The sequence below is a fragment of the Protopterus annectens genome, chromosome 4.part0 (assembly GCF_019279795.1).
Source record: "Protopterus annectens isolate FY-2018-M chromosome 4.part0, PAN1.0, whole genome shotgun sequence".
Classification (NCBI taxonomy): Eukaryota; Metazoa; Chordata; order Ceratodontiformes; family Protopteridae; genus Protopterus; species Protopterus annectens.
In genome coordinates, this window is record NC_056733.1 from 1,081,035,997 (window position 1) to 1,081,051,049 (window position 15,053).

Below are 15,053 nucleotides of genomic sequence, written 5' to 3' on the forward strand. Positions count from 1 at the left end.
GTCCCTCTTTTCCAGGCGGTAATTCATGATCCTTCAGACCAGACTCTCTTGTTTCCACCTGTCTTTCTTCACATACTGTCCCAGGGAGTGATAGAACCAGTTTCCCTTTCCCAGGTAAGGAAGGGTTCTTTATTCAGGGATGTTAGTGCAAAAGAAAGAAAATGCTTGGAGACCAGCACTGGTTCTTTCTTTCCTAAACCTATTTGTGATAGTGCCCAAATTCAAACTTATGTCACTTCACAACATGTTATCTCATCCTCCTCTTTCAAGTTTCCTGGTAACACAAGACTTATGGTTATCATCACATCCTTATTCATCCAGATTTCAGACATTCCTTGTGTAAATAAATGTATCATAACACTAAATGCTGGAATGATCACTGCTGCAGTAGCCACTCCCTTTTTCCTCACCCTTGTGTTTTGGTGTGTTGTTTATGCCAGCGTGTGGACATTTATGTTTTGTTCTTCCTAGCATCGTTATTTCAGGGTTCAGCCTCTCTCTTTCTTTCTCTGTTGACATGAAAGCTCTGAAGGGCTTGATGCCCAAACTTGTCTTTTTAGTCATTTCAGCTCAAGTTTCTTGACAGTTCAGGCATGTAGAATGTGCCCTGAAGCTTTGGAAGCTGGCTGGTTGTTATATCCTTGGCAGGATATAGTCCATATAGCTAAAGCTACTGCAGCAGTGATCATTTGAACTACTATGGTAAGTTTACTTAGACAACTATATTTTTTTATTAACAGACTTACATTTTTAATATAAATAAATTATCACAGGTTTATGACTAGCATATTCTGCTCCTTTCTTGCTTGACTACACAAATGTATGCTCATTGGGCGTGAATTAATTTTCTTGACTGTCTTGCACTGCTTGCTTATTTGAATGGTATAATAGATTGCTGCTGAGGGTAAGTTTATGGAGACCTTAAAACAGGAAAGAATACATTTCTGTAAAGCGAGTGACATGCGTAGGAGCCAGAAGGCTGAATTCTTTATGGATTTAAAGTTATGCATTAGTTACACGTACTGCTGAATTCTTTATCCTTTGGAATGGAAGCAGAAAGTAGCATTATTTGCAGTAAGAGAATTGGTCCAAGAAACATTTTCAGTTATGAACGTGGCCATTAGGCTAAAGGAAGAATATATTACAAAATAAAGAATTACATGAGAAGTGAAGAAGTAATGTTTATTTTCCAAATAAATTGTTTTGTCACAGGTTCTTACTGTGCTGTGCAACATTGCTGAGCAAGGGCACGCATACTGTCTACAGCTGATAAAGACTGAAACCCTCCCAGCCCTGTCTGCCACACTGAAGATGTTGGAACAAGAAGTAGTAGGCCAGAGCATGGAGCTCCTTCATCTGCTCTTCAAGCACTGCCCTGAGGTAGGAGAGTCTCATTATTATGGAATTTACTTTGTACCTGTTTTAGTAAAAGTGGGATTTGTGTTAATGGTAGCTGCAGGTCAGGGTGCCTGTCAGCTTGTGGCAGAGCTTCACTGTAGCCTTTACTGTTCATTAAACATAGTAAGTTTTAGCTGCAGTTCTTATTGTTTTATTGAAGTGAGACCATTCCATATATTTATTTTATTCCGTTTTCCACCATAAAGCTGATCCATTTGGATGTTGCATTATTTAAAGTGATACTTGCCATCACTGACTGCTATAATCTTTATTAACTGGAAAACTATTGTATTATTTCTTCTACATCTCTGTAAATGTGATATTTCAATAATTCAGCCTATACAACTTACACCCATTCCTTTCCCATGGCTAGGGTTACTTTGCATTGTTTTTGTATTGACAATAGTGTCGTTGCCATTGTGTTAGGGTTTAGCTACTAACCCATGAGGGGTTGATTAGGCTGAGGAGTTCAACTCTTGGTGGAAGATAGTGAAGCAGGGGGTGAACAGTCTAATTTAGCAGCTAGTCTCTAACAGTAGTAGGTGGAATACTTGGCAGCTTACTTCACATGATCATCTTAAATGTCTCATATTCCCTTGCTTGTGTGGTAGTCTCTCTTTTGCCTATTCATTATGTCTCTGCTTCAGACTTAATAATCACATACACCTGAATGGTCCCCAGTTCTTTCTACATGCTCAGGTAATTTGGCTGTCTTGACTTTTAATGTGTCCACACTTTTGTGCCCAAGAAGTAGAGGTCGCAATGAAGAAAGAGTGTTTTTATTAGAGGCATGTGAAGACTCGGTATAGAGCCAGGCAGCTTGAATCAAAAATTGCAAGGAAGTCATTAGCTTCTACATTTATGTTACCAAAACTTCTCTTTGGACCCTATTCTTTCTAACACTTTCTTATCCATGTTAAAAAAAGTTAAATGGACCTAGTTTAAAACAGGCTGATTTTTGCCTAACAGTATGCATCACTGTGTTGCCTTTAACTTAATGGCCAGAATTCCCATATAAGCCTAATTACAGATATCTCTCTTTTAACACACAAATTAATTTATGACAGCAAGTGCCCCTCACTTCAGGAAGTTCCAGCCAAGTAAACTCTGTGTTCTGTTTTCTGTGTTTTTTCTCTAAATGTATACATCTTAAAATCTAGTGATCACTTTGCTGATAGCATCAAAGTCTCAGATGTAACTAGGGTTGCCACCTTTTCAAATGCCCAAAGTGGGACATTTTTGGCACAAACGTCAGATTTTGCAGGCCAAAACATACCCACGACCAGTACAAAGTACAGAACTTCACTTTTTTGCCTAAATAAAAGCTTATTCTTGTAGCATTTTAGTTGCTTATTCTATTTCTTATAACATTTAGGTGTTTCAGGTACAGCATAACTGTTTTACGCAACTATTACACAAAATATAGGAAATAATTGTGTCCTAAAATCTCAGGACATTTACCATTTTTACAATTTTTTTGCAGGACACAACTGCCGAGAGTGAAACTGTCCCTTGCAAAGTGGAACAGGTGGTAACCCTAGATGTAACTAAACTTTGGAATGCTTTCCCTCACAAATTCTAAAATGGTCTGTCTGTAAAAGCATTTACCTCATGGCTTGAGGCTTATTTTAACCGTACCTTTGTTATGTTTCTGCACCCATCTAACTGTACCTGCGCTGTTTGTCATACTTTTCCTTCTTTCCGTGGTTTTGCTGCTGCTTACCATACCCACGTACCCATCATGCTCTTTTCTTCTGTGCACTGCCCTTTATTCCACATACTAACACTAGTTATTAATGTATGCATTTCTTTTTATGGTGTCTCTGGTACCTCCACTGGCTCTACATTTCAGTAATCTTCTTCAAAGGCCACGTCTCTCTGTTTTAGTAATCACGGTCTTTATTTTACCCACGTATTCCTACTACCATCAGCCTCTCCTTAACTCCACAGCTTTACTCCATTTTTCCTTCTGTGGATTTTGTGTCTGTACTAAACACATCTTCACATCCATTCCAATCCACTGGTATTACTCTAGCTTTCATTGTCAAGATATACTGAGTCTTTCCAACAATTTACCCTTCACTTTACTTTCAGTTACTCCTCACTGTAGATGTGTATGTATAAAAATTTGTATAAATGTATTTTAAGACACGTTCTTCAAAATTATTCTGAAAACTTGCATGCAAGCAGTGTACCAACATAGTTTATTTACTCTGACTTTACAAACTGTTTTGTTTTGTTTGCTTGGCCGTAATGTGTGTAGTTTGTTTTTCTTGCCATATGTCGCTCCAGACTGTTCATCTCAGTATTGTTTTTTGTGCTTGCCATCTGTCCATCCATACATACATACATGCATTTTCTGAGGCACTTCTCCTGCGGAAGGTTGTGGTTATTTATCTTGCTAGATTGTTAAATGTACAAACATTGAGGTTGGAGCTTTTCTACCCTTTACTCCATTACAAGTGGGCCTAGGCTAGGTGAACATTCTCTGTCAACAAATAACAAAACAATACATAAACAAAATATGCCAATTATTCTAGAAACCGCTTCAGTTTTTCTCGCTTTGGCTTGATAGCAAGCACAGTACCTGTCACATATGAGGAAAATAGACTTAAGGGAAATCTCATCAGCAGGACAGGTACATTTATTCCAGGATACTTATCATGGAGAAAACGGGGATCCCCCAGATCTATTTTGACCTCACTACTCTAAAAAGTTTGTAAAAGTTCAGAAGCTAAAAATGGCGTTTACACCCTCCATTCTGTCCATTTATTTCTGAGCAGGCTTGGATGATAATGGTGGATATCAAAGATCCACATTTACCCTTTACTGTGTAACCTTTTGAGAAGATATGGCTATGGTTCCACAAACCTTTATAAAGTGCTTGGCTACCTCATTTGCTCTGTTAAGTCATATGACATGCACATGTTACATGTGTGGTTAACTCTGAAAGAAGTAGATGCATCACAGCAGTAATTTTTAAAAAAATTAACACGTGGTATCATACGTTTTCCAGATCATAATCATGGTTATTTATTTTTGTGTAACAAAATACAGGCCTCCAATCATGTACAGTTGCATATGTTAAATTCTGATTCGCCAAAATGAGGATGATTTTTTTTTTAAATGAAAAAGTAAGTAATTAAAATAATAAAAATAAATTATTTGGAGGAGCTATGGTTTTAATGAAGGGACTGTAGCCTAACAGCCAGTAGCACAAACCACTGATGGACCCCCCCCCCCCCCAAGCCAACATAGGTGTATTTTTTCACACTGAAACTTATTTTTGCATTGAGAGCACCAGTTCATGTTATGGAGGAAAAGAAAAAGAAGATGTTCCTTTATCCTGTCAGGAAGAAGAGGATTTATACATGGAACAGACTGAGTCTCCCTCTTAATCAGACAATGAAGATATGTCTTTGCAGTCATATGGTTTCCCCTAAGTAAATCCTATTTGCTGAAATGGCAAATTACTCAAGAGAGTACCTTAACTGGCCATCAGGGGATCCCTCATGTCTTGGAAAAAGATACATCAAGATGATGAAACTCCCAGAGCCAAGGTAGATGTACACTCTACTGTTTGAGACACTTCAGAATGTTATGATGAGCCATGTAAGTACCCCATAGGGAATTTTTTTTTCTTATTTTTGTGTTGGTGGTACTATATCTAATGGCTAATAGTAAAACCGTACCTGAAAGTGAAGTATTTGAAAAAGTTAAATGCATTTTGTGTGAGAAGCAAATTTCCAACAAAGACTTCTACAGACTGTGCTTGTTTAGCCTTGGCCCAGAGCATGACATGGAATCCTGTCTGCATTGAGCCAGTTTCACCCTCAGCGCACCATAAAAGACATCACACTGTCCAGGGGTTACCAGCAAAAAAAAAAGGGGTGTGTGCCTCATTCAGTGCTACCATACCTATTGTCAAGGTCTCCAAGAGCCTGCTGCTGAAAAAGAAACATTCACATTCTGACAAAAGATATGGGGAGAAATATTGGGAGACTGAGGATGCCCTGATGGATGACTCTGGTCTGCCTCAGTCCGGTGACAATGGGCATGGAGGGGTGCTTTTGCAGCCCCTGCCCTCTGAGTTGGCCTTGGTCGAGGCCTCTATTATAGCTGCAATACATGCTGCCATGCATATCCTCCTGGACTGACCTCTCTGCCATGCCTGAGATTGAAGCTTATTCAGTTTTGATGCTTGTATTCTAATTACTGAAGGAAATTCCTGTAGACTGTATTGACGTCTTGATCTTCTTCTTGCTCCTTGGAGCCTTGATGGCTGTTCATGAATCCATGACGCACAAGGCACTGAAGACTAAATCAGTAGTGGACAGTTTGCCTTTGCCTAGATGGGGCAATGCCTCATCCTATTTTAAATCCCAGGCTGCTTCTGACCAACTGGTTTAGCTGGCTGAGGTTTATCTTCATGACCTTTTCATAACCTAAAAGGCCAGAACTAGAAACACTAGAAGTACCTGAAACCCATTCCATAAAGGGAAGGATGGAAACTCTCAGCATGAGGATTCTGATTTCTATGGTTCAGATGCTGATGAACTGACTTGAATTGGCTAGATCCCCTCTGGCATTGGCTTACATTGGCCAAGTTCGTACTGTGGAGGCATATGAATCAGACATTGAGACCAACCTCTCCTCTTCTTCACCACCAGAAGATTTCTGTTTTGGGGACACACTTCATAGGATGAAGGAAGTGTTCCAGTGGTAGATTAAGAAATACTCAGAAGGCCAGCTCAGATACAAAAGTTCTGATGGACCTGTCTAAGCCTAGAACAATAATTATTCCTCCAGTGGTGGATGTTCTTGAGGATGTATTTATTTTTGGAATCTGTGACCCATTCCAAGGAAACCTGACACTTCTATAGGCTCAAGGATTTCCACAAATTCCTTAATTAGAATCTGTTGGTTGATGTAGCTGGGATGTCCCGGAACTCCAGCAAGGAAGCAGCTTCAGCTCCATTCAGGATCCCTTTTCCCATTGACAGAGGGAGTGGAATACTCAAAAGATTTGGGAAGAAGGTTTATAATTTTGCTGCCCTTCCTTTCAGAGCCTTGAACTGCCAGTTCTGTATGCTTTCCTACCAGCAATTTCTGCTGGAGAAATGAGTCTGAGGACATACAAGATTAGGGTATGAAGGAGGAGATGCTTGAACTTTGTGACCTTTCTGCACAGTTTGTTGGGCACTTTAAGAAATACAGTTATGATTTGAATCCAGAGTCATTTACTGTGGAGTTGATTGGTAAGAAAAGTTTTATTTGAATTTATATTTTATTTTTTACTACTGTTTTTCACTGTTTATAGGAAGGAAGGGATGGCTTGCAGACAAGAGGATTTACTTTGATTTATATTTTGTTGCTTTACCTTTAATTTTTTCTGTTGCTTATTAGAAAAGGACAGGATTTAGACAGGTAAGCTGTAGCCATCCCAAGGTGGCCTAGAGTCTGCTATAAATTCACACTGACTGCAGAGAGGACAATCCAGAGCTGATCTAAACAATTCTGTCTTGGTCTGTCATTTATTGATCTTTACTGTTAAAAAGAAGTGTGACTGCGCGTGATGTAAAGGAATTGTAACTTTTGTCTGACTTTCCGAACTTGTATGGTCAGAACAAAAACTTTATTGTACTTACTTTAGTATTTAGTTGTATATTGCTTCTTTGATTTTTTTCATAGAATTTTATTTAAATTCTCTCTGAATTCTGTGGTAATTGATTTTGATTATTCTTTTCTTTTATAATTTTTATTCATTTGAAACTGAATATGGATTCCTTAAATGAGTATGCCATTAATGATTTGCTAAAGCACAAAGATCTTGTACAGTGTAATAAATGCTATACATATTTAAAGGTAACACCTGATAACACCGGTGATCTGTGTTCCTCATGTAAAAAGTTGGATAATTTGCTTACCATCATTAGAAGTAAATCTAGACTTACTGATGAAGATTGCACTTATGCAATTGGCACGGCTTGGAGAAAAAAAAGTTATGTCTTACAATAACGTTCCAGCTGTGTTGTCGATCTTCGTCTATTCTCGACAGGTGGGTTACGATTCTGATCCTCGAAACCGATCTGACTGTTGTATACCTCGCAAAAAATACTCTCAAGCTAATAGTCTACCCATAATGCCCCTCTCTACATTACCTCAGATCGAGTTTGCAGACTTATAGAACAATAGAAGGAAACTAATTCCAAGTGAGGAAACCATGTCCAAGGAGTGTCCTAACAGAAAACCCAGGACAACGGATCGCTCAACCTGGAATTAACAGGAAGGGGAAGAAAGGTGGGATGCCAAGAATAGATGAAGATCGACAGCACAGATGGAATGTTATGGTAAGACATAACTTCTTTATCTGATGTTGTCAATCTTCATCTATTATTGACTGATGGGACAGAGTCTCCGGCTACTTTAGATCCTGGGTGGCCCTATGGAAGGATATTACTGAGAACTATAGAACCAAAGGCGGCTCTTCCCCTGGAGACCAAATTTAATTTGTAATGAGTATTAAAAGTATGTGGAGTAGCCCATGTTGCTGCTGTGCATATTTCACTCATGGAAGCCTTAGAATGGAAAACAGCTGAGGTAGCCATAGATCTGGTGGAATGTGCCTTCACAGGCATTGGAAGCTTTAGATTATTTTTGTTATAAATGAAAGAAATGCAATCTCTTAACCATTTTGACAAAGTAACCTTAGAGACAGATTTCCCCTCAGGAGTGGTTCTGTTGAGATAGAAACATAATTGTCTGTGAACATCTAACAGGCGTAATCAATATTCGCCTTTATTAGAAAATTTTGGAAAGAAGACAGGCAAGTCTACAGCCTGATTAATGTTGGACTCTTGAGATCACCTTCGGAAGAAAGGATGGATGTGTCCTGAGTGTAACCCTATCCTTATGGAAAATTAAGTAATGGGGTTTTGAACATAAGGCTTGCAATTCGGAAACTTGTCTTGCAGAGGTGATAGCTATAAGTAAAAGCGTTTTCCAAGAGAGGAACTTTAAGTCACAAACAGCTGCTGGTTTAAAGGGGAAAACTACTACTGACTGCAAAACAAGTCAGGTCCCATGGTAGTAGAGGATCTTTAAATGGGCCCTTGAGGAAGACCTTACAAAGTCTGTGAGAAATTTAATGGATAGATCTCTGAAACCATTATGAAAGTTAGAGATGGGTGCTAAAATAACATTAATAGTAGAAGCGGAAGCTCCCCTACCAAAAAGAATGGCCAAAAATTCTAAAACTTTTTCCACTGGGGCTGAAAAGGGATCTAGGCCATTATTGCAAGCCCAAATTGAAAACTTCTTCCATTTACTGAGGTACAGATTTCTGGTGGATGGTTTATGGGATGCCAGCAGAATTTTTTATACTGGGGATGGAATATCATTATACCTGGCGACTAACAGAATTGGAGGAACCAAGCAGTTAGCTTGAGACTTTGTAGATTGGGATGCACCAGTCCCTGAGAGTGTGACAAAAGGTCCGGAACTGGGTCCAGAATCCATGGACAGTGAACTAGATGAGGCCATAGGAAGGGAAACAAATTTATTGAAGCCAGAAGGGTGCAATGGGGATTACTTTGCTTCTCAACCTGGCTGCTTTCTTGAGTAAAAGAGGGATCAGGGGGAAAGGCATATAGGAGACCTGGGGGCCAGTTGAGGAGAAGAGCATTTCTCTGGGACTCCCCCTGAGGGGGGATTAGGGCAAAATAGCTTCTGCACTTGCTGTTGTCGGGTGAAGCAAAAAAGTCGCAGCAAGACTGGCCACAGCAATGAAAAATCTTCTTCGCTTTCTTGGAATTGAGAGACCACTCATGAGGCATTAGAATGCATTTGCTTAGTTTGTTAGCTATGACGTTTGAACTCCCCGGGGATATGCATTGCTATCAGAAAGCAGTTGGAGGCAATGGCCCATTGCCACACTTGGAGGGCTTCTTGACACAGGAGATAGGATTTGGTTCCCTCTTGCTTGTTGATGTACCAGACTATGGACATGTCTGACTGAATTGCAGTTGTTCCTTGAGGTAGGGCAGAATGAAATGTTTGCAACGCTAGTAGCACTGCCCTCAGCTCCAAAATGTTGATATGCAGATTGGCCTGTATCAGGGAACAAGTGCCTTGGACCATCTTTCTCAGATAATGGCCCCCCACCCCATCTGGGAGGCATCCGTGGTCACTATGGCTTTGGGATGAAAAGGGGTGACCCAAAAGAATTTGTTTGGATTCCATCCACCAGGATAGGTCCTTTTTGCAGCGACTTGTGATACGTATGGGGTGGTTCACTGGGTGGGTTAGAATGGAACATTGATTCGCAAGAAGCCATTGCAGTAATCTCATGTGAAATCTCGCTGATGGGACCAGAGTGATCGGCGTTGCCATGGACCTTAATGCTAGAAGCATTTGCAGGGCTGGTACTTTATTTGAGCACAGGAGAGAATGAACTTGAGATTTTATTTTCTGTAGCCTGTGGGGAGGTAGAGAGGCCACACAGAAGAGAGTGTTGAGATGAGCTCCGATAAATTCCATATCCTGAGAGGGTGTCAGTTGAGACTTTGTAAGGTTGACCGTGATGCCTAGCTGCATGAACAATTGCAGGATGAATTCTGTTAACTGAAGCAGTGGATATCTGGTGGAAGCGGTGATGAGCCAGTTGTCTAGATATGGAAACATCTGGAATCTGTGCAGTCTCAAGTGAGCTGTTACTGCTGCCATATATTTGAACACCCTGGGGGCTGTGGTGAGACCAAAGGGCAGCACCCTGAACTGATAGTGACTGGCTCCTAACTGGAAGCAGAGAAACCTTCTTGAGTGTTTGCCCATTTTTATGTGGTAATATCCATCTCGAAGGTCTATAGAGCACATCCATTTTCCTCTAGAAAGAGAAGTATTGACTGAACCATGACCATCTGGAATTTGCACGGTAAAACAAATTTGTTTAGAATGCTGAGATCTAGAATCGGTCTCCAGTCCCCTGCCTTTTTTGGCACTAAAAAGAACCTTGAGTAAAGTCTGGATCCTGTCTGGTCTGGTGGGACTTCTTGGATGATTCTCTTTTTTTTTCTAGCAGCTTTTGTATTTTTAAGGCTGCTTGGTCACTCTGACTGGGTGGAACATCATGGAGTCTTGTTGGAGTTCTTGGATAAAGAATGAAGGGGATAAAGTAACCACTGGAAATAATTCTTAGCACCCAGGCATCTGTGATTACTTGTCGCCAGGCTGTTGGGTACAAAGAAAATCTTCCTCCGACTGCCTCCAGATGCAAGCAATTGGGCCTCCTTTCAGGAGCGCTAATAGAGTTGTCCAGAGAAGGACTCACTGGAACCCTGGTTCTGCGGGCCACCACTGCCTCTAGGATGGCTTCTTCCATTAGAACTCCTCCCTCTGCCCTGAGGGGAGTCTGCACTACGTGTGTCCTGGAAAGGCCTCTGGAACTTTTTGAACCACATCTTCCCGCTCCTCTGATTCCTGGAATAGGTTCGTTGAGGAGCAGAAAAACGTATGCCCATTGCAGACAGGGCCTTTCCATCTTTCTCACACCTGGATAGAGATTCTTTAACTTTGCGGCAGAACAAGGAGGATCCGTCAAAAGGATTATTGATGAAGGAAGACTTGAATGGCTCCGCAAACTCACACAGGTGCATCCAAATGTGTCATTGAATTGCAACACCTGAACCTGCTGACCTGGTCGCCCTTCAACTGCATGTGCAATTAGCCTCATGGACGAGTTAGAGATAGACTCCAGGGTAGCTAACTGGGAGGCCACTTTTTTCTGGAACCCCTCAGCTACTCTCCTGCTACTGCTAGGGTATCTGACAGCTGCTTGACCAGATCCTTCTGGAGCCTAGTAAAATGTGCCAAAAAGTTCAAGGACCTAATGGTAAAGGTCGATGATGTGTAAACCCACTTCCCAAATCTGTCAATCGCCCTTGACTCCCAGTTAGAGGGATGAACAGTGGCACTTTCTTCAGCCAGTTCCTTTTCATTGGTAGCTGCTACCACCATGGCATCTATTGCTAATTCTTTCACCCAGTACTGATGATTCTCTGGAGCGGGGAGTATTTTATCTGGTCTCCGGGAATCGGTTCTATCAAATCAGGGGCCTTCCAAGCCCGCTGAGCGATCAATTTAATAAGATAGTCAGCGGGAGGGGTCCCCCAGGAAGTAGATGAGCAAGCTCCAAAGGCTTGCAAGTACACAGACTCCTCGGATGTAAGGTCTTTGGGCTTCCAGTCACCCCCCTGCTTAAGGATCTTTAGTGCATCTCCAAATGAGACATCTTCCAGGGGCTCCTGGGGGAACCTTCCCCCTTCACTGAAATCTGTCCTGTGTGACAGACTCTTCAGGGGAGTCCAAGTGTTTCCTCTTACACAATTTCTTCCAAGAAGGCTTTTCAGTGAGAATATCTGAAGAGGACTCAGAAGATGGTGACCCTTGGTTGGTGTCTTGCGTCCTTGGAGCTCGCTGTCCAGGAACGGAGGTTGGTGTTAGCTCTGGGTAAGCAGGGGTCAAGGGGTGAGACTCCAGTAACACAGGAGCCACCTGGAAATAAGCTGTGGCCAAAGCCCTGTCCATAGCGTGAAAGGCAGGCTCCCCTGAAAAGGGATGGGAGTGTGGAACAGAGACAGACAAACTCTGAACCGGGGTCACACACCAAGAGAGTCAGAGCTGTGCCCGGAACCATAGACAAGGAAGTTGTTACCGCCAAGGCGATTGGAGTCTTGTGTGGTTGGAGTCAACAGCTCTAAAGTCTGCGAAGAGGTCAGAGGAGGTGTATATGTAGGAGTACTGGGAGAGAATTCCCCTGCACCAGGAGGGAGATGGGGCTGAGAGGATGGGGGAAGACCCCTAGCTGTCAGAAACTGATCCACCATCCTCACTATGTCAACTTAGTAAAGACCCCTGATGGAGTGAACAGAAAATCCAGAAGAAGATTCAGGTCTGTCTATAAAAGGGCTAGGAAGTTGACCCAGAAAGGGGTCGATAGATGGTGAATATGTAGTTCTTGGTGTAGTGAAAGACTCTGTCTTCAGTACCGGGGTAGAAGCTACAGAGCCGCAGGAGATATCAGTACCGACCACTGGAGTCATTATTCGAGTTAGTGTTGATGGCACTGAGGTAGAGGTTGGTGCCAAGGACTCAGTGCGTTCCAAAATTTTCTGAACCTTAGCCTTTGGTTCCAAGGAGGAACCAGCTGAAGGGTGTTTGTTTTTTTACATGTTGGTGCCGATGGAGACTTTATCAAATGAGCAGATTTTATGCCAGATGCCTGAGGAGACTGGTTGGCCTTGGACAGTGCTTCCTCAAAAGGAGCCTTAAGAAGCCCCTTAAGGATCAGTTTATTTCTATGTTCGACCAGGGCTTTAATTCTGAAGCCCTGGCAGATAGAGCACTCTATATCAAGATGAGAAACACCCAAACAGTATACTCATTTGTCATGGCCATCAGAGATTTTCCTGCCACACTCTTGGTACTGTTTAAAACCAGTGGTCGATTTTGACTTATCAGCCATAACAGCAAAACAAAAGGGCAGGAAATCAAGAGGGAAAAACTTGGGAAACACACAAATGCTCACTCACAAACAGAGAAGAATCCTACCAACGATGGTAGGAAAGATTACCAAACAGTAAGGAAAGGAGAGGCGAGGGGAAACTACCAACTATGGTAGGGAAGAAATAGCAAATGGTACAGGTTTAAGGAAATGAACACTCATACAAAAGAGAAAAGGGTAGACAACGTTCAGAAAATATGTAACTTAATGAAGAGAAAAAGTTAGAAAAATGTAATAAAACTTTTAAAATATACTTAACTGTGAGAGAGAGTCAGCTGACGCGTCTTTCTAAAAGAGCAGCAAACAAGATCTGAGGTAATGTAGAGAGGGGTATTATGGATAAACTATTAGGTCTGGAGTTTTTTGGCTGGTGCAAGCTATATAATTGCCGGATCAGCTCCGAGTATCGGAACCATAACCCATCAGTCAAGAATAGATGAAGATTGGCAGCATTAGAACTGTTGTTACATATATTAATGACTAGACTGTTGGGATAAATAATGTTAGACAAAAGGCAAATTGAACATATTTATGTGTCTGTAAAGATCATTCAGCCCCTTTGAAACAAGATGATGTCTGTGACAACTTTGGAATTCTAGATGCAAGTGTTCAGTATTCTGAGGATTCAGAGTGTTTAGAAGGAAATGAAAAAAGAAAACAGGAAGATGGTCACAACAAATAATAAAGAAAAAGAAACTGATACATGTCTGTAAAGTAAAGAGAATACATACTAAAAAGGACACTACTTTGTTATGTAACACTTACAAATTGCAGGGAATTGTAACATTATTCTATCAGAAAACCTTCAGTCTACAGAAAAAGGCATCATTTTCCAAAAGAGAAAATATAAAAAAGGTGAAAAGGAAGAAATCAAAATTTTAACATGGAAGGATTGAAAAACATTACTGCAAGAAAAAAGAAGAGAAAGACCGATGTTGACTACATGGCTGAAGCTGTGGCTGTACAAAGCCAGCGGGATTAGAATTGTATGCTTGCAAATTTAATACATAATGAAAACAGTGGGATTGATAAGACTAATGGTGACAAAGATCATGCCTTTGTTACAATTGATAGAGCAGATATTACTGTATTAGAAGTTGAAGATTCTTTAGATCTGGTCAGCAAAGATATTCTTGTGATTGGAGATCCTATTATTAAAGGAACTGATACTTACATATGCAGAGAAGATAATGAACATTGAATAGTGTTATGCTTGCCAGGAACAAAAATAGATGATGTGAGACAAATCTTGGAACGCCTTAACATAATGAAGTACAGATCTGCTTTTATTCATGCCGGTACAAACAATCTTATCTGCAAGGACTCTCTGAATGTTAGTAGGGAACTTACAGCCCTCTTAGATAATATAGCTTGTACTGTTTCTAGGATGTATTTTTCACAAATTACATGTATAAAGGATAGTCAGGTCACTGTGAATGAATACTTTTTTGGGTAAATGCCTACATGGAAAAAAAATGTCCCATTTTAAAAAATGGAAATGTGTAGAGCATCCAAGCCTAGTTTTGGGCATAGTGTTAAAGACAGGATGGTGTGCATTTGTTAAGATCGGGGAAGATAATTTCTGCAGCAGATATTTTGCAATATCTGACAAACACTAGGCAGGATTTTTGCCAGGTGAAAATTTAATAGTTCACAGATAGCAACATTTGATGCATCTCTGATGGTTGTTAATGCTAGGAGCATTAATGATAAAGTTTTTTTTTTATTAGAAAATGTGCTACATTTCCAAAACATTGATGGTTATTATTTGTGAAACATGGTTAAAGAATGACTGGAAACCAGTTATGTCAGGGTGTAAATGTTTTTACTGTAACAGACATTGTAACAAAAAAGATCAGGTAGAGGTGTTGTGATAGGGATTAAAGGTAGTTATGAGACCTGTGATTATTACATGTTCAGTGATAACACCAATACTATAGACTATGTAACTGTGACAATAAAAACAACCCTGTAACATATAACAATTGTTGGAGTGTAAAGATTACCAAAGTCAAGTGCTGATGACCTAGAGGAATTCATACATTTCTTGCATGAAACACAGGAGGGAAGAATACTATTAGCTGGGGGCTTAAAT

The 15,053-nt window shown here is 40.7% G+C and overlaps 1 protein-coding gene across 3 annotated transcripts in view; it reads left to right on the forward strand.

Moving 5' to 3' along the window:
- The window catches only part of TMCO6 (transmembrane and coiled-coil domains 6), a 518,761-nt gene that overhangs the window by 480,003 nt on the left and 23,705 nt on the right, over positions 1-15,053 (forward strand). For all 3 annotated transcript variants that reach the window (XM_044069021.1, XM_044069020.1, XM_044069022.1), the window contains exon 11: positions 1,213-1,380. In XM_044069021.1, the coding sequence (XP_043924956.1) occupies positions 1,213-1,380 (168 nt within the window). The remainder of the gene's footprint in view (positions 1-1,212; positions 1,381-15,053) is intronic.